The 26593-nt window shown below is 39.7% G+C and overlaps 1 protein-coding gene across 1 annotated transcript in view; it reads right to left on the reverse strand.

Moving 5' to 3' along the window:
• Window positions 1-26593, reverse strand: part of FAT1 (FAT atypical cadherin 1) — a 119760-nt gene that overhangs the window by 78429 nt on the left and 14738 nt on the right. Inside the window, exon 2 of the mRNA XM_082680545.1 lies at window positions 23003-26282. Within this exon, the coding sequence (XP_082536671.1) occupies window positions 23003-26264 (3262 nt within the window). The 5' untranslated portion in view covers window positions 26265-26282. The remainder of the gene's footprint in view (window positions 1-23002; window positions 26283-26593) is intronic.

Here is a 26593-nt window from a genome sequence, read left to right on the forward strand (position 1 = left end):
TAGTCTTCAAGCAATATAATCCATCATTCTTACAGTGTTTTTGTTAACTGTCCCAAGTCTGCATTTTAATAAATGTGTAACTGCTGGTGATTTATTATTGTCAATGCCTCAGTTTCCTTCTGTATAAAATGGGGAGGATAGATGTGTCGTAAGGATTAAGTGATTAGTATTAAAAATAAAGGTAATTACTACTACTAAGTCTATTTTGATGCTTGAGAAGCTAAAGCAAAGCCAAGATTTAGAAAGATTCTTAAAGAGGTATGACACCTGGGCTTCCCTGGTGGTGCAGTGGTTGAGAGTCCGCCTGCTGATGCAGGGGATGTGGGTTCCTGCCCCGGTCCGGGAATATCCCACATGCCGCGGAGCGGCTGGGCCCGTGAGCCATGGCCGCTGGGCCTGCGCGTCCGGAGCCTGTGCTCCGCAACGGGAGAGGCCACAACAGTGAGAGGCCCGCGTACCGCAAAAAAAAAAAAAAAAAAAAAAAAAAGAGGTATGACACCTTAATCCTTAACCTTGTACTTTACAAGGAAGTTACTACTACTCCAAAGAGAAAACTAGCTAACAGAAACCACATTATGATGAAGTAGTGTTTGAAGCAGAATTATTAGAATCACTTAAAGACCAGGTGACTGACTAAACTAACCTAAGTGCTCTGAATGGAATGCTGCAGAGCAAAAGAAACGTAGACACTTTCCACTGTGGCCACACTTTCCAAAGGGGCACATAAATAAGCTGTTTCGACTAACAGTATAAAAAATATGTTAAAATGTGCACAGCATGCATCCAGACTGCTGAAGTGGTCACTGAGGTCTAAGCTATAAAGTCTCATTTCAAATATGACATGATAATCAAAACTGGGAAAAAATCAAATTAGAAATGTCTGGAGCAAAGACAGAAAACATTATGTCCATCGCTGCCCCTGATATTATCTCCTTCCCCATTTATGTGCATCAAATTTTGATCGTTTCATCAAATTTCCAAGAGTCATTACAGATTTACAAGTTAAAGCTAACCAAGTTCAATCGAAGTCATTCCTAGAATATACCATACTTACTAAAAAAAATTTAAAGACTAAACTGTATACCTATATTACAGTTAATCCCTTTGTCTCCAAAGGTACAAAATTATCAGTATCATATGGAAATAAGGAACATTAGAGATTTCCTTATCTTAGACCTGGGTACAGGAAAATGAAGCATATACCTCCCAAGATTCTTTTCAAAATATCATTAATTTACCTTCTAAACTGCTAAAAATTGTAACTGTCTCTAATTCAAGACTTTTTATGATGTGCAAGTACAAAGAAAAACTTTTTTGAAATAAAAAACTTGCTTCTCAGAGAAAACAACTTACTTTTAATGATTTTTTAAAAGCAGTTAAAACAGCAACCTTATTTCAAGGGTTTATATCTAAAAGAAAGTCTATTACCAAAGAGGAAAATTGGGGTGGCAAACCATCAAAACAGAAAGAGCATTTTCCTTCTTTTTCTCCTTGTCACCAGTGATGACCTGCTATCACAGAGGTCCCCAAGGAGCTGGGCATAAAGCCTGGACTGGGATAAAAATTCACAGTGGGACTTTCGGGAGAGTAGGGCAGTCAGCAGCAGGGAAAAAGGAGCACCTGCACGGAACTGGGAGGGCAGGCAAGCTAGACCTCTCCTTGGGTAAGACAGGGCTACACCCTTCCCTGGGTCTGACTGTCCTGCATCCCCACCAGTCGCTTCTGGTCACCGACCACAAGCCTCCAGGTGACCTGGCCCCTGCTCTCTACCCCCTTCATCGCAGACGTCCAGCCACAAAGCCTGTTTGTATTTCGGAGCTGCTATTCCCTCTGACCAAAAGTTGCCTTCAAATGGCTGGCTCTGCTTTCCTGTCATTCAAGTCCCCGCTCACATCTCCTCAGAAGTCCTCCCCTGCTCACTCCATCTAAAGAAGACCATCTACACCCTGCAGAAAACCACCGATGCACTGCACTGTTTATTTTCTCTACAGCACTGCTAAGCAGAAAGTATGTGTTTATCTTCTTCTCGACTTGTCAACGGTCTTCTCTCTTCAGAAAGAGAGCTCCGGGAAGACCACAGCACTGTGTATCTCATACAATGCAGAATCCAGAGCACCAGGAATGGGTTCCGGTAGGTAGGGGGCTGTCAATAAATAGTCATTAGCGAATCAAAGAAGGAAGGAAGGAAGGAAGGAAGGAACTCTCCATGGAGGCCTTTTTTCATCTTCTGAATCGTGCCTCAGAGAAATTCTCCCAAGGATTCACCTTCAAAGGACACGGATGATTTCTCCAAAGTCCTCATCCTTCAGGGACCCACGCAGGATTTGAGAGCGCTGAAGTGCTTTCCACCTCCTTCCCCCTCCCCACATTCTCATTTCTCCACAACCTCCTTGAAGGGTTCTTTCTAGGATGGTCCAAGCAACTGGTTCTTCTCCTTAAGGTCAAAGATCCTTCAAGGGTCAGCAGGGCTTACTGTTCGATTTTTATTCCCTTCACTCATCTTCTGGACTTAACCTTCTAGGGATCAGAGATCCCTCTGAAAATATGAAAATGGTTCAATTCCCACAGGGACTTCCAAAGCCTTCACAGAAAATTTAAAAAATAAAATCACAAGATATTGCATATAAAATTTAATAAAACTGAGTTTTCCAGTTGTTTTCAAGGGTTACAGCACAGTAAGATTACTACTTCATTAACTCCACTGAGCCAACACATATCATATACTTATGTGACTTATGCAACTAACTGAATATGCAAATTAACAGTTTACATGGAACTTTAATAGATGCTTACCTACTTAAGAAAATAAGCTAGAACTTCTAATGTTTACCATATTTAAGAATGTATTAATCTGTAAGAAATTCTTTATTCCACAGGAGCCTCATCTACCCAATTAGGTCATTATGAATTATGTGTATCTGGCGATAATAAACTTTTCAAAGAGTTTTAAGATTATACATTTTTTTTAAAGAGCTAGACTGAACCTTCCTTGCAGACGTACTATATCCAATCCCAGACCGAGGATCCACTGCACAGCGCAGTTAGTGCTTCTGTGCTTAACACCATGAAATGAGTGCTTTAGAAAGGCCAGGCCTGTGGCTGTGAGAGGGAGAAAAAGTGCTTTTGTAAATCTCCTGTTGGCTCCCATACAGGACTCAGGAGCTACTGCAAACTGTGCTTCCCACCTAGAAGAATGTGCCTGCCTTCCACACCTGAACATTCTGAGGCACAGAAAGTGGAACTGACGCTTGGCCCACTTTCAATAGAATGAAATCACTAAGAAACTTCTGTAGGAAACTTTAAATAATTACCAAGCATTTTCCAAAGCAATCAACATTCTTTCACAAGTGAATGACCATATGTTAATCATTAACTTGGGTGTGTGGGGGGGTGAAACTGGAAAAAGAAAAAAAAAATCACAGGTCCCTTCACCCCATTAGTATTAATGGCAACAGAGTGAAACACTTTCAGACAAATAATGTGTACACGGTAATAAAGCTAAACAAAAACTTAACAAATTAAAAAGGGTAACCTTTGGATAGAGTACCATATTTAATAAAAGAGGCGTGGTTTTCATTTACTATTCTGAGTTCAGTTTTGACTAAACTGAAAACGTCAATCTCTTAGTATTTTTGGCAACTTCTTTTATGTCCAAAGTCAAGTCATGAATTTTGGGAAATCAGCAGGCGAGCCCCATTTGTGCGTGAAACACTGTATCTAAGAGGATGAAAGTCAACCAGTGCCCTAATCCCTTGGGCAAGAAAGGTAAGTATAGACCCGGAGTCTCAAAGCCAGAAATGATGGAGAAATCACCAAGAAGCACATTCCTGTCTTATCTGGCTTGACTTTGATTCACCTCACCTTACTTTCATCACAGGAAGGACAGTCCAAGGGCATTACTCTCAGATCAAACAAAGCAATCCAAACAGGCAGAGGCAGACACATGAACTCTTCTCACAGGGAAAAGATGAACAAGCCTGACATTTCATGAATGAATAAGCTGTAATGAAGCATTTCATTCTGTGTCCTTAAATAAAATTTCAAAAAGCTGCTAGAATATGGGACTGCAATAGAGAGCGTTAACCACTGCAAGAGAGGGAATCAACCGCGAAGCCAAACATCCATATTTTTTAGTAAGAACATGAGATGCATGAAGGCCTACAATTTCCTATTTCAAAGGAAAAATCTTCATTCAAAGATTTTCTTAAAATCACAGCAGATTTTGCAACCAGCAAATAGTGGCCTGGGATTGCTTTAGTGCCTTCAGCTATTCCTTAGGTAAGGATTACGCAGTCAACATTTTTTTTCACTCCAGTTAACTTTTCATTTGAACACAACTCAGGTGTTCCTTTCTTTAACTTTTTGAGGCGTTTAGCTAGCATTTAGCTAGCAACTTTCAACTTTCAAGCCAGTAACGTTAGCCTGTATAACACTGGATTCTGCGATTGTAACAGAAGTCTGCTTTTCATAAAGCCAACACATATTTGGTTACTTAAAAAGCAGTGAAGACTTCTTTGTTAACTTTTACCACAGACTATTTTATTTCCTTTAAATTAGGTAAGAAACATTCTCTCTAATAAAAAAAAGAAAACACAGACCCTGAATTCTCTGGTCCATTTGGTAGGTTTCTTGGTAACATCCAAGTTTTGCTTCTGTATTTGTAAATAAGGGTCCATTTCGAAGCACCCAGATTGTGGGAATCTGCTATAAGGAAATCTACTTCCCCTAGTGAAACAGCCAAATTTTAATGTTAAAAAAACCCCACTATTCTAAATTCTTTGACTTTCTGACTCACTTATGACAATCCCTGAAGCTAGAATTCAAATGTGTACGGGAAGTTAGCGTTGGGAAATAAAGCCCCAAAGAGCTGTAATCAACCAACTATTCCACTAAAACAGACTACTGTCTGGTTTAGACAAATAATGGAATTTTTACTTCCAGGTGATCAAAGATGCATCCATTCAGTACTGTCGCCTTTAGAATGAGTCCCCCACGGTGCATATGGCAGAAAGTTTGTGTACTATAATTATTTGTGAATTTTCTTCTCCACCCGAATTCTAAAGAAGCCATGTAGAGATTTTCTTTCTTGCATGCCTCCTCCCATCTTTATCATTTTATTGGTAAATTAGACTTTAAAATGCACTTTTTCAGTTAATGCAATTATAAGTATGCAATAGGAAGCTAACAAAAAATAAAATACTTGTGGATTTCCAAATGAGTGTTCTTTTTTCCAAGGGCTCAATAAAATCACCTCAGCACATTTAAATCAATATTAATCTCCTAACATCTGGGTCTAATCTGTTTAAATGCAGCACATCACTCTGTCTCAATTGCAAATCTAATTTTAATATTTAATTCCTAGATCTACTGCCTAAGTCATTATCTTAAAACTTCGGATTTTTAAAAAACTGTTCTTCACGCAATTCTCTTTGAATAGAAACCTATGTCTTTTATCAGCTTCACAGTCTCTCCCAGGTACTTAATTTGAGTTAATAGCTGTGAAGGAATTGCTTATTGCCTGATAACAGATCTTGCATAATCTGTTCTCAAATCATCCCATGAATAAGATAATTTGTTTTAATTCAATCACTATGCCCCGCAGTATATATAAACTATGGACGTGGGACTATGGATGTGGGATAGTGAATTAATTTACAAGGACCACTTAGGGAAGGAAGAGAGAAGAATTTGTATTCTTGGTTTTAACAGTAATATCACACTATTTGAAAAGCCTCACAGCAGCTAACCTTAGAAATTCATACTAAACATATGCTTTTATAGAGTAAACAGTATTTAACCAAGTGAAGTAAAAAGTAAACTCCCATTTTTGAGTTATTTTTTTCCACAGGACCTTTAGCACATAAGAGATATCATACATTAAAAAAAAAACAAAGAAGCATTAAGATGCCACTGGGGACAAAGATTAAAAAAGCTAAATTAAATCAAAGAGTACAGTCTCAAAAAGTTTGTTTACAAAAATTAGAATTTTCAAACACATAACCAGAAGTACAGCCACAAAATTAACAATCACCATTTCAATTATGATAGTTCCCTGATTGAAGTTTTTTCACTAACAATATTGGTACCTTTTTGGGTTTTGTTTTTAAATCCAGATAGTCAGTGGCAGCAAGAATGCAGAGAGATGAACTTTCTTAAACTGCTGATGAGGCTTTTATTTATGGGTAAAAATGCGGCAATTTGTTTTGTAGCAAAAACTTTAAAAATTTTTATTTCCTCTGACCTAGTAATTCCACTTCCTGGAATTTATGCTAGGGCAACAGAGAAGCAGTACACGTACAAGGAAATAATTTAAGTGTTCAAAAACTTGGTATTGTTATACATATTACAATTAATCTCTGTGATGGCATACTATATTACCAAGAATCATGTTCTCTAAGAATATTTTAAAAATCACAAAAGGTCCTGGATGTGTATATTGAAAGGAAGTCAACAAAGCAATACGCACAGTGTTAAGTTTACTTTTTAAAAAATCCAGCACTTGGAGCTGTATGGGTGTGTGTGTGTGTGTGTGTGTGTGTGTGTGTGTGTGTGTGTGTGTGTGTGTGTGTGTGTGTGTGTGTGTGTGTGTGTGTGTGTTGTGTGTTGTGTGTACCCAAGTTAGGAAAAAATTTCAGCGGTGCTCTAGGCAGTAGAACTTTAAGAAGTTTTTTTTTTCCTTCTTCATAATAGTCTACATTTTCCCAGAGCTCTACAATGGTTATATAGTGTTTTTTTTAATTGGAAAATAAAGTTCATTTTACAAATGCAAGTGGTTCCCTGCCAACTTTGCCCAAATGCTATGGAGAGTCAACTCTTCAAAGAAAAGAATCAATATTATGTAATCATTTTCAAACTCCCCTTTTAAGACCTTAAAAGGGGACTTCTAAAGCTAACAGAAGCCCCAAGCAGGAAATAAATTTGCAACTGAACAGATGCACTCCCAGAGAGGGGTGCGATGCACCTTCGGTGGCTTTGGCAACAATTTCCTTTTATTATTCCTTCGATTCCAAGTGCTTTTCAATCCAAGAAGCCTGAAAAAGTTAATAGGTCCTTAATAGGGACTCTGCTCCCTGAACTGATTCCTGTTCATAAGGTAATCTGGAGACCCCATGTGGCCCTTTCACACCGGCTTTAGCAAATTCCCTGCAGTGAGGTGGCCCCAAGGCAACTCTGTTTTCCGAAGACCAGGCTGTGACCTAATCAATAGGGCTCAGAGCAAGACAATCCCTACATTCTACAGTCCTGAAGGGGGGAGGGGCGGGCGGGAGGAGAGTTCAAGCTTTATTGAGGAATGCTATTTACCTGTCACCGTGATGGTTCACCCGGCAGGGGTTAAAAAAAAAATCTCCAGCTGCTTTAGCAGACTCCCGGCCAGCAGCCAGCACAAAATAAACATATTTACTTAAGCTTCATTCACAAGTTCTGATGTAAAACTGTTAAAGCCCCAAAGCAGGTAGATCTGTGAGATACCAGGGCAGCAGTGGCAGCTTGCATGGTATAGCAAGTTTTAACCGCCTGTCCATTCAAATGCCATGAAGAGTGTCATTACTAGAACATGACAGGAAAAAAATCATCCCAGTGTGCACATCCCAAAATTTACACAGAAGAGTCCCAAAATATGAACTTTTTAACTCTGAAAAGAATTAAAACTGAAGCAACACAACGGCAAGTTTACAGAAGGACTACTTTTCATCATTGCCCTTAATCCCAAAGAGAAGTATGAAAAATATAGGTTTTGGGTTACAAAGGTTAACAATTTCCCAAGCCCATAGGAACTTGTCTTTTAATTACTACAGATTTTGCTTCATTTGGAAATGGAAGACCTGGTCTAATCACATCTTTTGGAAAAATCACTTGGTAAAAACTGTCTTAAGACAACAGATACATTTACATAAAGAAGATTTAGCCCTCGAAGGTCAAATCAAATTAGAATTATGCTACCAACCCCAAATACATACCCAAAAGGCAATGTGAATGGGACTAGTTTAAAAAGAGATGTTTATCCTGAAAAAAAAGACACTTGATTCACTCAGAATTTTACAAAAGCTATCACTAGACAATTTTTAATTGAAAACAAAGCTCTAATTTGAAATTAACTATTAGGTTGCTTTCCTACATCCACTAACACAAAGCAAGAGACAGCCCAGGTCAAATGACTGCAAAATGAGTCTCCATCCAGCTTTAACACTAGCTTAACATCACAAGAATTGCTTCACTGTAATATTTTTACACACCAGGATCTAAGCCAGCAGCACCTTTGACAAAGAAATTTTCTGCAACACCAGCATAGTGAGTTTTTAACATCCTCACCGAGTACCATCCCAAGAAGGTATCTGCTCCTAACAATACTAAACTCGTCACGCAGAACTACTTAACTCTTCCCACCACCCCTTCCCAGCAAGGGTGCACCAACCAATCATGGAAGAACAGACATGGGGCCATCACCTCACTGGGTGACTGAGCCTTGCTTTGAATTGACAAATATTCCTCAGAGTCGTTGAGCTCCACACAATTCTCTCAACCTGTGCTGCGCTGGAAGTGGGGCTAGTCCACACAGAGATGTGCTGTAAGTGCAAAATACACATCAATTCAAGACTTCATGTGAACCCAAAAACATAAAAGGTCTCATTAACACTCTTTTATGTTGATTACATGCTGAAATGTATGTTAAATATATTGTCAAAACTAATTTCACTTATTTAATGTGTGTGTGTGTGTGTGTGTGTGTGGCATTTAGAATATTTAAAATTATATACATGGACGGTCCTACTGAGTAATGCTGCCTTAACCTGTAAACTAACTCTTCTTTGAAGATTTGAAGAATAAAAAATAAAAGTAAACACTGGCAGAATTTATACAATTCTGCAAATATAAGTTGTGAATATAGGCTCACTTTTTTCATATGGGCAATTGCATCAGAATAAAATGCTTAAACAATAGGGTACTTCTAATAAATGGTTTTATAGTTTACTCTGGGGCACAAATTGTTTTGTTGTGCTTTGTTTTGGTTACACAGATTGTACTGATTAGGTGTCTATCATAATGCAGATTCACCTCTAATCCCAAAATAGAGAATTTAAGACTGCTATTCTCTTAGATAAAATGATCGTCCATATACTCTATTCAAGATTCATTATCTATTAAAATATCAAATTTTAGGTCAGCATCTCTAGACTAGGTTTCTAATGAAACCTAAATTAAACTTCTGTTATAGAATCTTAATTTCATCCTATGAAAGAATTTTATTAGAAACAAGAACATTCATTTTGATATTTAATGATCACTGTACAGCAATAAACAATGAACAAACATTTATTCTTTACTAAGGTCACTTATTCTTTTCTTCTCTAAGGAGGATTATTTTTCATTGCTTGTTTTTCTAATCTCTTTGAGGAAAATAATACTAACCAGGGTTTAATTATATTTTCTTTAAAAAAAAAAAAAGATAGCCACAAGTTTCCTTTTCCACAGATAAGTCAATGTGTTCAAAGACATTAACTCCCCAAATTTCCATTAACTCCCCCAAATTACAGAAACATCACAAGGCTTAGTCAGTCAGTACATTTATGAGTTTGTTTCAAATTCTGAGATTTGAAATGTCATAGGGCATTTTCCTATTTATTCTGTTGCATATTTGTCACGTAACTCTAATACAAGCTAACTTTAATACAATACTAAGTGGCATTAAAATACATCTTTAAACTATTTTTAATATGTTTCCATTTAAGCTGAAACGTGAGCAGAGGTATAAGGAACGTGTACGAAGCCAAGAGATAGCAAAGCACCCTCCTATGTTCCCTCCCTCTTTCGATGTCCCCTAAATTGTCCCTGTACTTCCCATTCCATTTCCCCCAAGTCTTCCTCTAAGAAAAAGCAATAAATGAAATAATTTGTGACAAATTAATTAGCAAGAAAAGTGGTGTAAAAAACACCATCCAGAAACCAAAGGCTGTTGTGAAGACCTCCTGGCTACCTTTACCAGACACTCAGTATCTCTGCCTTTGGCATTAAAATGCTGTTCAAAAATTGGGATCCTCAAGTTCCCTGGGGACAAGCCACTTCAGAAATCTTTGTGATAAAAACTGAGAAGGAGTAAAGACTATGATTTTGGTGTCTTTACTCTTCATGCATACTCCTGGTATCTTTGATCAAGTTCTAGCTTACACGGAAATATATTTTAAATAACTTGAAGAAGTATTTTAAAACCATGAAATGTTTTAACAGCATTAAAAACCTTATGTATAGCTGAATATGTAAGGTAGAAATTTTTCAAGAAACTATAGATATTTTTTACAGAAAATTTTCAAATGCCTTTAAATTCTTATGTACATTTACTATTCAAATGGAATTTCCTCGAAGGGAAAAAACCAGCTAAAGTGGCTGTGATAGACTGAAAAATGAACACAATACTTTGCAACGCCTCCCGAGAGGTGGAGTCTATTTTTCTACCCACTGAGTCACCCTGCTCAGCCAGGAATGTGGGAGAAGTGACAACATAAGAGTTCTGAGTACAGGCCTCAAGAAGTCTTGCTGCTTCTGTTCTCTAGCTCTCAGAACCCTGAGACTATTACGTGAACAAATTCAAGCTGGTCTTCTGGATGATGACACATGTAGGGCTGTACTCCCGGCCCGCAACCAAAATCTAGCCAACTCCCAGAGGCTGAGCCATCATGCTGACAGCAAATGACCCAACACATGAGCGAGCCCAGCTGAAACTAGCAAAGGAAAAACCCAGCTGAATCCAGCCACAACTAGCAACCCACAGGATTGTAACCTAAATAAACTTAGGTGGTTGTTTGAAGCCACTAAGTTTAAGGTGGTTTATTTCCCAACAAAAGGCTAAATAACATGGTTCTCTGTGACTTGCTTCACGGTATTTCACGTCGGCCAAAGATAATGAAAGTTTCAATTTGGCTTTGGATTTCTCTGCATTTACTCCACTAAATCTTCTAATCGTTCTCATTAAACCTAACTTAAGCTAGACATCATCTCTCCATTTCTCGTAACTCTCAATTGGTTCTCAGGCACCAAAATGTGCCTCTCCGAACAGATCTCTACCCAAATACACAGAGAATAACTTCCACAAAGGTTTCCTGCCCTTCCTTTAATCATCCTAAAGCGTTAGGTATAAATTAGAAAAACGAAGTGAACTGAATTAGCTACTGCTAACCGTCTATTCATATGTATGAAAGGTTTAGAATTAGATGCCCTAAGCAAGAAAAGTAGACAAAGAGCAAATAAGAATTGTTTTTAAAATTTAGATGCAGTAACTTAGATGAGGAAAATATTTTTAGTTTTTACATATATTACTCTCCTTAACATAGTCAGTCTGCTCATTGAATTTCTCCTTAATTCTACTAGGCTTTAAAAGAAGGGTTTGCTATAAGTAAATAGCACCCCATTAACAGAAATAACCAAGAGATTTACAATAAACAACAAATGGCTTTTTAGAAGAGTACATCTATATGTGCTCAATTTATCGCAGAAAACTGACAGTTTCAAAAATACTCTAGGACTCTAGAAATAATTACTTCTTTTAAGCTTTAGGAAATTCATCAATAATGATACTAGCAAGTAAAAACAGGCTCTACTAATCTGAAAGTCTTTCAAGAGTTAAATGTTTGCAAAATAACATACAATATAAATGGATGTTCATCTTTTAGTACTTAAAACAGAAGAAATATGTTTCCCAGAGAATGACACAGGCTATTCTACAGCCCAAGAAAACAACAATCCCTAAGGCAGGTATACTCACCTAGAAAGCCACAGAATTTAGGATTTCTCATTCTAGGTGTTGGTAAACCCAATCTGACAACTGAAGTTTCTTCTCGAGCCGGCAAAGTATAAACAAAAGGAATCGGCAGTGCCACTGAAGTTTTGTTGTGGCTATTACTCTAATTCTTTTGTTTTGAGCTATTTCAGAAGTATGGGAAAAAGGGCATTTTAAATGGAAGATCAGTTTTAACTGCATTAAAAGAATAGGTGGACCTATAGCACATATGACACCTTTCTACCCCTTTATCATTTTCTCTATATATTCCCAGTAGAATAAATTTAAAAGGTCTTTCCCAATGATGGTTACTTAGATATGTGTTTCCTTTTATTATTTGGTAACAATCTATTTCAAGTTCAAACTGTACCTATCCACCAAGTGTTTGCTGTGTGCCTACTACGTTCCAGGCATAGTTCTAGGCACCAGCAATACAGGCAGGAACAACACAAAGGTCCCTGCCCTCATACAGCTCCTATTGTGAGACATAAAACGACAAAAGCAGATTTTTTTAAATGTTAGAATAGTTCTTAATATACACTATGCAAAACACAGTATTTGAAAAATCATGGGCCTTAAATTATAAAGCTTTATATTCTGTAGATGTGATACTTAGTTTGACTTCTTTCTAAAACCAACAACACTGAGCTAATTAAAAACAAACATGGATATTATTCATGTTCATGCTTTCCTAATCAGCTTTCATCTTCTACATGAAGTCATCACGCTGTTAAGAAAAAAATACTTTAAAAAATTGTTTTAGATCTATCCTTTAAAAGTAACGGGTTTCCATTCTGATGCCTCAACCAGCGAACTAACTTGGTTTTTACATGGCAAACTCGTCTTTTTTCATTTAAAAATGTACACACCTTCAGCTGAGGAAAAAATCAAAAGAAGAATAGCGTCATGGGACAAACATTTATTGGCTTTATCAAAAGATGACCATCACTGAACAAGTATTTACTGACTACCAGCTGTGTGCCAAGAACTGCAACAAGATAAAGATATTTGAGACAGCTTGATGTCAACCAGTTTTAAGACTAAACAGGCAAGTAAAACAGTTAACGATGACAAGCTAAAAGCAGGGAGCTCCCTGGTGGCCTAGTGATTAGGATTCGGTGCTTTCACTGCGCTGCCACTGCCAGGCTCAGTGCCAGGTTCAATCGCTGCTCAGGGAAACTAGCCATGAGAGGTGTGGCCAAGATTTAAAAAACAAACAAACAAAAACTAAAAATAAATGGATCTTAGAGAATCTTTTAACTAAGAATTTATGGTTGAACTGTTTTAAAACACTTTAAAAGTTAATTCAAATGTAAAGTCCTTTTCCAAAAAGCTGTTTTAAACTAACAAAATGTCTTCAACTTGTGATAAAGAAAACATACTACTTCACGAAAGAGTCCAAAATCACTGTTTACAAAAACTGACATAACACACTGACTGCAACTGATATGAATATCAATACCTGTAAATCACAAATCAGAAAATGTTGCCACACACAGATTAATTTCATCTTTCACTGTAAAATTATTTAATGCTCCTTTTATAATAAACAGTAGCCTTAAAAATAAGCATTACTCATCAAATTTTTTCTTTTGTACTGAATAAGGGACTATTTACAGAACTAAAACAGTATATTAAATCCCAAATGCTCTGATTTTTAAGACCATTTAAATAAAAATCCAGTCTGTCAAGAAAGTTAAGTTCAGTATTAGAAGTCTGCGTTATCTCACATTATTTTACCTTAATAAAGGCATACTAGTAGTTTGAGCTATGGAGGATTTCCACGGTAAGCTGGCAATACTAAAGATCAAATCCTGGCCCAGACAGCTGCCTACCTTAAAAACGGATATATTTTTTATTATTTTATTATAATTGTTTGTCTTTTACACCTTAATGGGGAGACAGGTTTATCTGAAGATACAGGTTTGCAAAGAACTATAGGTTATTACTTCACTTGGAAATAGCCTTGGATGACAGATTCTCTTGAATCTGTACATTTTACCCACATGTACAAATATATAGAAAAGTGACTTCTATTTGTCCGTTGTAAAGGTTTACCTTCTTCATTTATAAAGTAGAAATAAAACCCACTGTATAAGCACATATTAGACTAAGTGCCATGTAATGTACGTAGAAATACTTGCAGGCTGTGGAGCATTATAAAAATGCCTGTCATCAACCACTGTCACCATCGTTATCACTGTTCTCCTTGCCCTCTGGTCCTCCCTTATGAGAGCTTGTGAGGATTGGCCACCCTGAAACCTCTAGAACAGAGGGACTTAAAACCAGAGGTCCAAGGACACTGAGGGTCCATGAACAGAGTTAGCATTTCATGAGCCCCTGGTATTGTAACCAAACTGCTGAATCTCTGAAGAGAGAATATACAGCTTTCAACAGATTATCAAAAGTTTCTGTGGTTCTGAAAACATGAAGAACCACTGTTTTGAAGATCTGGATACAGGTATCTGGGAGGGCAGCAGAAGAAAGGCCTGACACCCCTTTCATGACTACCATTATTATACGTTGCAACCTGTTTGTGGAACAAAGGCTATGCAGCGCTATGTCAGCCACCGTGCTTAGGAGCGGGCAGAAAAATAAGCAAGACTGTGCTCTGTCTTTGAGTTCTGGGTGACACACATGAAAAAGACCAATAAACCAAAAGACTCTGAGTCAGACATATACAGAAAGGGGAACAAAGAGAAGCAGGCTAACGACCTGGTCTCAGGAAAGGCTTCTCAGAAGAGGCAACACTGGCTCATTAGGCCAACCTAACAAATATTTACAGAGTGCCTATTACATGAACCCAGTAGTAAAAGATTTAGAATCTACCCACACAAGGAGCTGACAGTTGAGAAAAGGACTGTAAATAAACAATTACACTAGAGTGATACTTGAAGTGAAAAAAAAATACATACAAGAAAAGAATTAGCTCCATATGAAGGAGAAAGCTTGTCAAGAAAGATTTATTAAAGCAGAGTTAGAGAAAATAAGAGCCGATCAAGTGGTCAGTGTGTTACCCAAAGGCAGGGAGATAGGAAACAATGGGGCCCACAGGCGTGAGAGGGTGACAGGGAAGGGACTGGCCCCAACTGGCTAAAGCACCTGGATGAACAGGAGCTGATGAGGGCAGCACAGGCAAAGGACATTGGAAAAGGGAGGCAAGTTTACTAGGGCATCACAGGCTATGCTGAAGAGCTGGGACTTCATGTAATAGGGACACTAAAAAGCTTTAAGGAGGAGTCCGTGGAGATGGAACGCCCCTGCTTAAGAACCATCTCTGTATTACCAGAACACCCTCAGTGTGTCACACCTTAAACCACATCAATTCCTATGACACTACTTAATTTAAAAATATGTATGTATGGGGACTTCCCTGGTGGTGCACTGGTTAAGACTCCGCCTTAGCTCCAGGGGACGCAGGTTCCCCGACCAGGGGAACTAAGATCCCACATGCTGCGGGGCAACTAAGCCCGCGCGCTGCAATGAAGAGCCCATGCAGCCAAGTAAATAAATATTAAAATATATACGCATACAAATATTTCAAAATTCAATGAACAGAGTATATTACCATCTAATTCTACTCAAGAATTACTGTGATGATCTAATGAGACAATAAAAGAGCTTAAAATAGGGTTAGTACACAGTAAGCATTCAATAAATGTTAACTATAATTATATACTGATGGTGATAAATATGAAGAAAGTAAGATAAGCGCACAATATGGCTAAACCAGCACAAATTAGAAAGAAGTCTTAAGAAACTACAGAAATAGCTGGGTAACTTTTAACAAAAAAAAGGAAAAATCAACTGGACTAAATTAAAAAGACCATATTTGGTAGACTTTCTCCAGCATAAAATAAATAGACACGTCTAAAGGTTCTCTTTCAACAGGTCAGTTTACTCAGCTACTTGGAGGACTAGCAATGAAACAGGTTCAATATGATAGCGGATATTCTGAGGGGAGAAAGAGTACTTCAATTGCCAAGGCAAGTTAGTTGATAAGACTGGCCCTTGAAGTATATATGTGAATAGTTTTGACTTTTATCACTGCCGTTAAACTGGATGACTGCCAATTCAACACGTTCAGCCATGTGCCCTTGAACAGAAATCTTCCCAAGTCCATTTATTCCCAGTAACGAACCAAGACATGAAAGACCGTGCTTTGTGGCACTGTGTCCTGTACGGTGAGAATGCACTATTTACAGCAACATGGTTTGGTTTTTTAAAAACTACGTACCATGAAGGTAGCTGCAAATAAAAGAGTACACAAAATACAAACTAACAGATAACAAATACTTGACAAACCCAGACTTATGAACTAAAACAATCCAGAGTCAAAACAACAGGAACTAAATGGTTAAGAAAAAAATCCAACATGGACAAACAACTAAAGTTTAAGATCTACTCAATTTTCATAATTGGGCAAGGCAGGCAATACAGAAAGAACAGACTAGAGGTTAATGGGGTATTAAATCTCTATACACATACGCCTCTCATCAAGGTATGAACACTCAACTCTTCAACACTCTTAGAACATAAAGATGGTTCCCTGCCAAGAGGGTTGAGAAGGAGAACAGGTTCACTAAGGCTTTCATGCCACACACCACATGGTGGCGAGGACAATGGCTGAGGCCAAGGCATCGAGGACGACAATGCAAGACAACAGCTACGAGGAACTCCATGCAAAGAAGAAGTGCGGGTTAAGCCGGCTTCAGCTACTGTGTGCATTAAACTGGTTTCAAAGGTTAGCCAGGACCCTAACAACCACCTAAAACAAGGTTTCCAGGAAAAGAGGCTTCAACTAACATCCAGTACAGTTCACACAGGCAGTATTTTTATTCATGAGAAGGTCATACTTTCACAACTGAAAACACAGGTGAGACACCTGTCCATCTCCACTAGACATGGAAGCTCACCATGTTACTCAACATGATTCACCCGCTACTAATCAGTTCAGTGCAATAATCTCAAATTGTTTAAGCGCCACCACTCTGTAACGCTAAAATCCTGCTCTACTAAATGTGCCAAAGAGCAATCCATCGTTCTGAGGAAACAATGGAGGAGGAAGGTTCTTAGAGTCAATGCTCCTTCAAGACCAAGCCTCAAACTTAGGATTGAAGCGTCCAGCCCAGCCCAGCCCAGCCCACCCCCACTCAGCCCAGAATCCCACTCAACTTTAAATGGGCTCCCTTGGGGCATCTCAAGACTACTCACTCTTGAGTAAGAGGCAGTCCCATGCAGTGTTTGCATGCAGACGCTCCCTAGTTCTGCCACTTAGTACTCAAGTGGTTTTAGGCAACTTATTTAACCTGTGAACGTTTCCTCATCGGTAACATAGGGACAACAGTAACTATCTGGTACTTGTGAGGATTAAATAAACTAATACATATAGAGTGCTTAGACCAGCACTGGTTGTGACACTCAATAAGTCTCTGTGGTTTGTTATTACAGTGACGCCCCTCATCGTTACTGTCATTATCGCCGAAAGCATGCAGCCAGAGAGCATACTTCAAGTTGTTTCCACCGCATCCCCCCCCAGGTTCTGGCCCTCACACATCATTTAGGATTGTATCGGGGCACTGCATGCCTTCACCACATGCTGCTAAACAACGTAACACCACCTGGAATCACAGGGCTTTATATCCCCACCCCTCTTCCAGCCACACTCACTCGGTACTTTAAGCATCAACTCATTAAATATCATACAAATAACTAAAGAGAAGCTGATCCTCTGTTTCCTCTTAAAACAAAATGAAATTTCCTTAGGATTTCTAATAAGATCCTATTTTCACCTTAAAATCCTCCTGCTTCAAAGGAGGGTCCCTTCCCCAGTGGGATTATTACCACGCCCTCCCTGCCCTGACTCAAGATTCACAGATACTGTACTTTCAGACACAGCAACAGCACACTATCATCACATAATTTCTGCCAAAGCCCGATTTTTCAATCTCACTGTTGGCTAGGAAATCAGTTTCTTTTCTCTTCAACTTTCTGAGGAGGAGAACAAAAAGAACGAACAGGACAGCAGCTGTGGCCACTTAAGGGAGGAGATGGCAACACAAAAGCTCTTTCATCAGCAAATTTCTTCACTCCCTAACGGGCCTCCCACCAGTATCTATTTAAGTTCCTGCTGCCCGGAATTCTAGACCCAGTTCCTGGTCCCACCACACTAGACCACACTTCTAGCGGCCACCCAGCTCTCAGCCACTCTTACAGACTTTTGGGTCATGATGCTTGAGCCCATTAAGAGCCTTTCTCTACATTCCACTTTCTGTCATGAGTGAAGTGGCCCTAGGAAAAAACATAGGTCCCTGACTGTATGCAGAATATCCTACTTTAAGTTGGGAAAAGGTTTTTTAAACTTGAGTGAATAACTAAAATAATAATTAAATACTCAGAGTTCTGCCAAACCAGACAGAATCCCCAGAAACATTTTCCCTCTCACTGAAGTCAACAATAAGGTTAGTCTGGACTGGAATTCCCTTCTGTTCCCATTAAACAGACTCATTCCTCCTGCATCCCATAAGGCAGGCCAGGAGCCAGTCTCCAAACGGGTGATCCAGGAATGGTGCAATAACGCTCCCCTGTAATGAGAATGTAGCCAGGTTCTCTCAAGAAAAATGTAGTCCTTATTCTCCCTCCCATATTTCATGAACAGTGATTTATCTTGTTGCAACAGCTGTACTTCCATATTAATTCATTCCAAGTCTTTTCATCAAAATGTAAATTTCAATCCTGAAAGCAGGATTGGGAGTCTAAGAGTAACACACCACTAATAAGTTCAGAAATTAGCTTTTATCTTAGTGAAATACTTGGTCTCCCCGAATATGTAGTCACAACGGGAAAACACTCCAGCTTGGCTGCACTACACTACAACAGCCAAACTGAACCAAAGTACTCCACGCAGAAGGGAAAACATACCTAAAAGACATCCCATTACAATACAGACACAGGTGCAACAGAGCTGAACTAATAAACACTGCTTCAATACAAGGTCCTATTAACAAATGAAAAGAAACTTTGGGCCAAGCATTTTGCTGGGTTGTTTTTTTTTTTTTTGCGGTACACGGGCCTCTCACTGTCGTGGCCTCTTCCGTTGTGGAGCGCAGGCTCAGCGGCCATGGCTCACGGGCGCAGCCGCTCCGCGGCATGTGGGATCTTCCCGGACCGGGGCACGAACCCGTGTCCCCTGCATCGGCAGGCGGACTCTCAACCACTGCGCCACCAGGGAAGCCCAGCATTTTGCTAGTTTTAAAAATTATCCTTAGTTTTAAAAATTAGCAAAAACCCGCAACGTTTTACTTGGTGCTCAAGTAGTAATTAACTTGGATGGGTCCTCATCATTATTCCACAGATCTCCAGGAGGAAGCCCCAAGATTCCACTCTGCTCAACTCTGAAGCTTACAACAAGGCAACTAGGAATGTACTGGAAGTGAGAATGGGGTGAACGCTGAGCAGTATAAAGTCAGGAAAATAAAAACCTAAATGTGAAATTACACATGCTTCCAAGATACGTACTCCACTAACATTTCTGTTAAACCTGCTTTACAACCCTCACTGTAGATTTTAAGGAGACAAAAAGGGAAGAATCTTAATTAGAGCACTGGAGATTGGCTCTCTAACAAGACTGACTTTCCAAATAGTGTTTCACCTAACACTCAACCTTTCCAAACCTCAAATGGACAAGCAATCGTGTGGGCTTGGATTTATCAGAACAGTTAACTAACAGCCAGCAGCCTCTCCAGGAAAAGCATATGACACAGTGAGAGATTATCTGATGAGTCAAATGACTGTCACCCCCATACTGCAAGTACGTGTGGCCTCCCTGCAAAGCCAATTAGCAAAAGATGCACAAAATTCAGTTGACAGGGCTGTTCATCCAACTACATATTTTAGGTAGTCCATAGAATTTCCATTTCCAAAGAAAACAACTTGTCAGGGGATGTTTCAAATTTAAGTAGGCTTTTTTTTTTTTAAAGAAAAAGGAGGATCTTAAAAATAATAAGAACTAAATTCAGATAGCTGAATATATCCTCTGTTCTATGAGAAGCATACAAATGATATGCGTATGTGACAATGTTGAAATAGGTAAAACACCACAAAAACTCGGTTATATTATTCAACCAACACTACAGAGTTTAAAGTTAAGTCAAAGGCAGGAAGCAAACAGACCATGAGATGGGCAGGTTCGTGGGCTCCACACCCACAGCAGCTCTGTACAGGCCCACAGACATCAAGCCCATACGAAACGTATCCCTAGAGGAGAAAGGAGGCTCAGCAGAAACGGGCAAGGAGCAGAGACTGAAGTTCTTGAAAGGTGCTAATGAACCCAAACTGGGCCAGGCCAACTCCAAATCACACCGGAGTTTTACTGCTGTGTCCTACGGGGTGCCCAATGGTGTCCCTGAACTGCCCCTACGTTTCTTCATCTGACAGGAACCTCTCCACACTTCCCACCTGCCTTCAAAATCAGTGAGACAAACCTCACATGAAAAATTAGCACATCTAATTTTAGTATTTCTGCTGCACAAACATACCGACTTTTCATGAAAGAATTCTATACTATGATACCAAGTGCCTTGCCGGGGGTCTCTGGAAAATAACTTGGGCTGATAATTCTGCTGCCAAAAAGAAAATATCTTGCAATGTATAAATATTATTACATCACCTTCATTCAATTTCAAAAAGCACACAAACATAAATCTGCCGCGTGCTATGTATTTTCCTCTGTAAAGCAAGGACTGCGCAATAGATGATACCTAGAAATTGCCAATTTTTCTCTCACCTTTAAATCTCAATCTTTATACCAATGCGTAACAGTTCCTACCCCACTGCCCATAATCCCAACTCATCCCCTGTCCTCTAAGTTACCACTGGAAAAGTCTGGCACTGCCGTTCAGCTTGAAAACTACTATAAATTATATATTTCAGAATAAATACTGCCTTGTTCAGTTGGTTGGTTACCCCACCTCCCTTGATAGTAAGAATATCCCAGTCTCTTAAATTTATAGACGAAAAGTATTAGTTTCTAAATAGGTCTTTAAAAAGCAACAATAAAAAATACTCTTCTCACTCGAAAGAAAAAAATCCAAAAGGCTGTGCTCATATAATTTAAGACATCAAGGAAATGTAAATTAAGATTTTGTTTCTATTTTCTGTCTGAACTTTAACTTCCAACAGTTCTCTTCACAGGCTTTCAAACCCACCTTGGAAAAGAAAAAAATAGGAAAAATTGTCCTTATGAAATTCACAAAAACACTTCATAGTTTCAGCTTCAGTTACTAAATCCTGGGTATTTTTCTATGTTGCCATTGTACCTGAAAACTAATTCATATCAGAGAGTATGAAAAGAAAAAAGATCCATTCTACTCTTCAGATGGGTGATTACTAACTGCTGCTGGTGATGCTATTTTCTCTTGAATTGAACCATTACAGGTATTTCAGATTAGTAGCATGTAACCTGCAGATCTGTACCACATGCTAGTGGTATATAATTCACTAGAAAAAGAACCCCCTGAATAAACAAAAACACATTAAAAATTGTATAGTCTCTAAAATCACTTATTTCTAGGACAATAATTATTTTTCATGTGCTATACACCTATTAGATATGGGAGTATTGACTGAAGAACTTATTTGTGGTTATTACTGAATAAAAACTTAAAGGTTTAATGTAATTAGAAAAATACCCCTTTTAGAATGCACATATTCATAAAGGAAACATCAATGAGATTAATAAACAAACTGAACCCCACCTATGGCTGATTACTGCTGCGATTACCCAGTTTCCTTCTATTTCCACTAGCATTCTCAGAAAGCAGAACATTCAAAGCGAAAATAATCATTAATTTACTCATTCAGTCTTTAAACATTTAATGAGCAGCTTCTACACGCCAGGCACTTTTTGCTAGGTGCCGAGGACAGAAAATACATGAGCTAAAAGCCCATCCTTAAAGGTGGTTCTGGGCTGAACTGTGTCCCCCCAAGATTCATGTGCTGAAGTTCTAAATTCCCAGTACCTCAAAACATGACCGTACTTGGAGACAGGGCCTTAAAAGAGAGAAAGCAGTTAAAATGAGGTCATTAGGGAGTGGTTCCCTAAGACTGGTATCCTTATAAGAAGAGATGAGGACACAAACATACAGAGGGAAGATCATGTGATGTCACAGGGGGAAGATGGCCAACTACAAGCCAAGGAGAGAGGACTCAGAAGAAACCTACTCTGCCTTGGTCTTTGACTTCTAACCTCCAGAATTGGGAGAAAATAAATTTCTCTTGTTTAAGCCACCCAGTCTGTGGCAGACCTTTGTTACAGCTGCCCCAGCAAACTAATACCACAGCTCACGCCCCATCAAAGGAGACTGATATATAACTATAAACTCTGTGAAAGGCAGCTAAATTTGAGATATGTACAAAATGTAAAAAACAAAATACACACTCTAGCATAAATTGGCTATCCTGGATGTTCTGGTTTTTAGGACCTTATTCTAGGGGAAAGAATATCGTAACAGAGCATTGTTACCATTTCCAAAAGACATTAAATAGACTCTAACACATGTTATTTCACTTTATGCCCACATAAATCTTACAGTAATTTTGAGTGTCCCCATCTTAAAGATGGAGAAAGTCAGTTTTAAAAAGGTAATCAACTTGTCCAGACCACCAAATTAACAACTGAAAAAGCCACAATTCAAAGCCAGGTCCCCTCAGTTTGACATTCTACAGTCTACATTTGCCTTTCAAACAAAACCCCAAGAAGGTACTAAGTCAAGCAGATCACAGCATGAAGTTTTAGAACAGAGTCTTCTCTCTGTGCACTGCCTAATTTGCAGGTGTGCACGAATGTCTGAATAGCATGCTAGGTAGTGGAGTAGTCTTTTAAGTCTGCAACCTTACTAGCTGGAAAAACTCTGGAAGGGCCTCTCAAAGTTACAGCAAAACCATAAGCATGCTTCTGATAATATACAGAACAAACCTGTATATTATCAGTGGTAATGATTTCAATTTTTCTGATTTTTTTCCTACTCATTTTATGCCAACTCATTCAGGTTCCTCTAGTTCCATCCTCATGGCTTACTATACAAAGACATGTGCAACAGGACAAAAAGTATGGACATGCACTGCGCCCTACCAGAAGCCAACGGGGAATTGTGAAGGAGCCAGCACAGGGCATATTTACTTTAGAAAAAAATGAAAGGGAAGAGCAAACCACAGTAATAAAAACACACCTACCTGTTTCTTCATCTATTTTGAAAACACCAACACCAGAACCATCTCGAATGGAATAGTGGATCTCCCCATCTCTTCCTGTGTCCTCATCATGAGCTGATACCTGCATCACTGATGAACCAACAGGGACATTTTCTTTCACTACACCCTTTTCCACAAAGCTAGGAAACACTGGTGGGTGTAAGTTCTCATTCACATCGATGACTTCAACTTCAATGTAGCAAGTGGAAGACAGAGAAATGGGTTTCCCTTTGTCTTTGGCCCTCACAGTGAGATTATACACTTGCTTCTTCTCAAAGTCCAACTGCTGTACGATTCTAACTGCTCCACTGAGCTTATCCACATCAAAGTTTCCTTCTCCGTGGTCCATAAGACTGTACCTCACCTGACTAGACTGACTTAAATCAGGATCATAGGTCTCTAACCACATGATTATGGTTCCTTCTGGAAGGTCCTCTCGAACTTTCACACGGTAATTAGGGGGAATAAACTTGGGTGGGTTGTCATTAACATCCTCTAATGATACCTTCAGAAGCACCGTGGAAAGCAGCTGCGGTTCTTCTCTGGCTTGATCCCTGGCTTCAATCTTTACGTAATGCACGTGCTGTTCTTCACGATCCAAGGGGTTCACGATTTTAACCACTCCAGTCGTGCTGTCAATTGAAAATTTATCTGTGTCTGTAAGAATAGAGTACGTCACATGTCCATTGGGCCCCAGATCTTTATCTGTGGCTTCAACCTGGATGATTTCACTATTTATCTCTTTGTCTTCACTCACTTCAACGAAATAGTTCTCCTGTAAAAACTCAGGTGGGTTATCATTGGCATCCAGAACTCTGATCTCCAGAAGACGCCAAGCAGCCTTCTGTGGCAGACCGAGGTCAGACACCGTAACATTCAGGGTATATCTGTCTGTTGTTTCACGGTCAAGCGGAGATAAAATTTTGAGCATTCCTGTTTCCATGTCAATAATGAAGCAACTATCCTCATTTCCTCCAGAAATAGCATAGACCAGTTTTCCGTTGAAGCCAGTGTCCAGGTCAGTAGCATTCATGAAAATTATGCTGGAACCCACAGGATGATTTTCCTTCACCTCAATACCAGCTGGAAGAGTACTTCTAAACTGTGGTGTGTGAGCATTGACAGAGTGAGAATCAAAGAAGACATCCTCAACCTCTCCCTGACTGTGTAACTTATTGGCCTGCAGGAGTTTCTCTGCCAGCATCCTGGCCACACCAGTCTCCTCGCAGTGCAAGTTTACTGGCTTGCGAAGGGCAGCCACAGTTATGTTGATATATAATGGTGTGGCAAAATTCTCTCCATCTGTAGCTGTAATTCTCAGACTGTGAAATGACACCTTTGCCCCTAAACCATTCATGAGTGACTGCTTTAATGACAATACCCCGGAGCTAGGGTTTAAGCTGAACAAATCCAGTTCATTCCCAGCTTCAGTCTGATACCGCACCAACTGCAGTTCATCCGCGTCAATGGCAGAAACAGTGGTTATCTGCTCCCCTACACCTAGGTCCCTGGGAATTGTTCCTTCACAGTTTATCTTCTCAAACAGGGGTGTGTTGTCATTCAAGTTATTGAGAGTGAGGGTGGCAAGGATTTCAACCTCCCGGCGGTACGGCAAGCCCCAGTCTGATGCCCGAATCCTCAGAGTATAAACCCGTGGCATCAGCTCGTAGTCCAAGTTCTCTGAAGTACTCACAGCACCGGTGAAATGGTTAATCACAAACGGCACGTGATTCAAATTTGCAATGCTGTAAGTCACATACCCGTTCTCACCCTCATCAGGGTCCACAGCACTCACACTCATCACCGTAGTACCAATGGGCACGTTCTCGTCAAAAGATGCTTTGTAGGCTGTCTGGGTAAATTCAGGGGGATGGCTATTTGCACTCAAGACTTTAACCAAGACTTTGGTCGAGGCTTTTCTGTCACTTGTTGTTACTTCAAGTTCAAAATGGGAGGCCTGCTGTCTTTTAATTGGTTCTAAAATGGAAATGAGACCAGTGTTGTGATTTAAACTGAATTTAGCTTTTCCAGGTGTACTTTTAAAAACATACTTCAAATGCGAATAGCTAGGTGTGGCTTTCACCATGACCACGGGTGTGCTGGGAGGAGCAAATTCACTTATTTCTGCTCTGTAAACCTCCTTTTCAAACTTGACTGGCCCAGCTTTGAACCGTGGTGAAGTCACCTGAATTACTTTTACAGAAGAGAACTGGGGAGGACTTCCTTTATCTTTCGCCTGTAGTGTCAGGTTGTAGCCGAAAGGATGACTGTCCCAATCAATGTCACCGACTGCTTTGAGTTTATACTCTTTGCTCCCTGGAGAGGTTCTCACTGTTCTAAACTGCTGAAGGAGGTCTCCTGCCACAATGCTTAAAGAAGCGACTTCCCCATTGGCACCCTGATCGCAGTCATCCACGGTTATGATGGCATACGTTGGGTCCTTCTCCAATTCCGATGGTGATAACGTCACTGCTGTTATCACAGGAGCACACTCGTTGGCCTGCTCTACGTGAACTGTCAGCTTAGCCATGCTGCTGATACCACTGCTCCCGTACAATTTCATGCCACGGTCCACAGCAAGAATTTCCATCTCATAGAACTTGGTCTCTGTGTAGTCAAGTCTACCAGTTAAAACTACGGTGCCACTGGTGGGGTGGATAGCAAACATGTCTGTTCGGTCTTTAAAACTGTAGTAAAATTCTCCATTGGTGCCTATGTCTGCATCCGTGGCACTGACTCTTGCAATACTGGTCCTCAGGGCTGTGTTTTCAGGTAAAGAAACACTATACGAGGTGGGTGAGAATAATGGCCTCAAGTCATTTGTATCCAGCACTTGTACCCTGACCTTTGTTCGTGCTTCCACATTGGTATTTTTTTCAACTGCTTTGACTATCAATGTGTAATGGTCTTTCACTTCTCTATTAAGAATAGCTGTATTTCCTCCTTTGGTCCTTATTCTCAGAAAGCAAAAGTCTCCAAGAATGTACTCTTCAGCTTTGAATAGGTTTTCATTGTCTCCTGAGACAATTTTGTACCTTAACTCCCACAATGGATTTGTAATGTAAATACCCATCTTTACGGGATGCCCAACATAGGTCTTCGCTGCAGAATTTTCATGCACTGTGACATTGTACTGGAAATGTGTGAACTGTACAGGAGTTTGTTCAAGTGCTTGGCTTCCATCACTGTCTCCAAAATGCTGGAGGAGGAGCAAAAGCAGAAGCGAGGCCAAATGCCTCCCCATCGCTTAACTCCCAGGAACCTGCAACAGAAGAAAATAAGAATCATTGCTTCAGGGAAATAAAACAAACAAAAAGTGTACTTTTTTTTAAGGTTTTAGACCTCACTTTTTTTTTTTTTTTGCGGTACGCGGGCCTCTCACTGCCGTGGCCTCTCCCGTTGCAGAGCACAGGCTCCGAACACGCAGGCTCAGCGGCCATGGCTCACGGGCCCAGCTGCTCTGCGGCATCTGGGATCTTCCTGGACCGGGGCACGAACCCGTGTCCCCTGCATCGGCACGCGGACTCTCAACCACTGTGCCACCAGGGAAGCCCAGACCTCACATTTTAATAA

This window comes from Grampus griseus (genome assembly GCF_964374135.1).
Source record: "Grampus griseus genome assembly, chromosome: 21".
Lineage (NCBI taxonomy): Eukaryota > Metazoa > Chordata > Mammalia > Artiodactyla > Delphinidae > Grampus > Grampus griseus.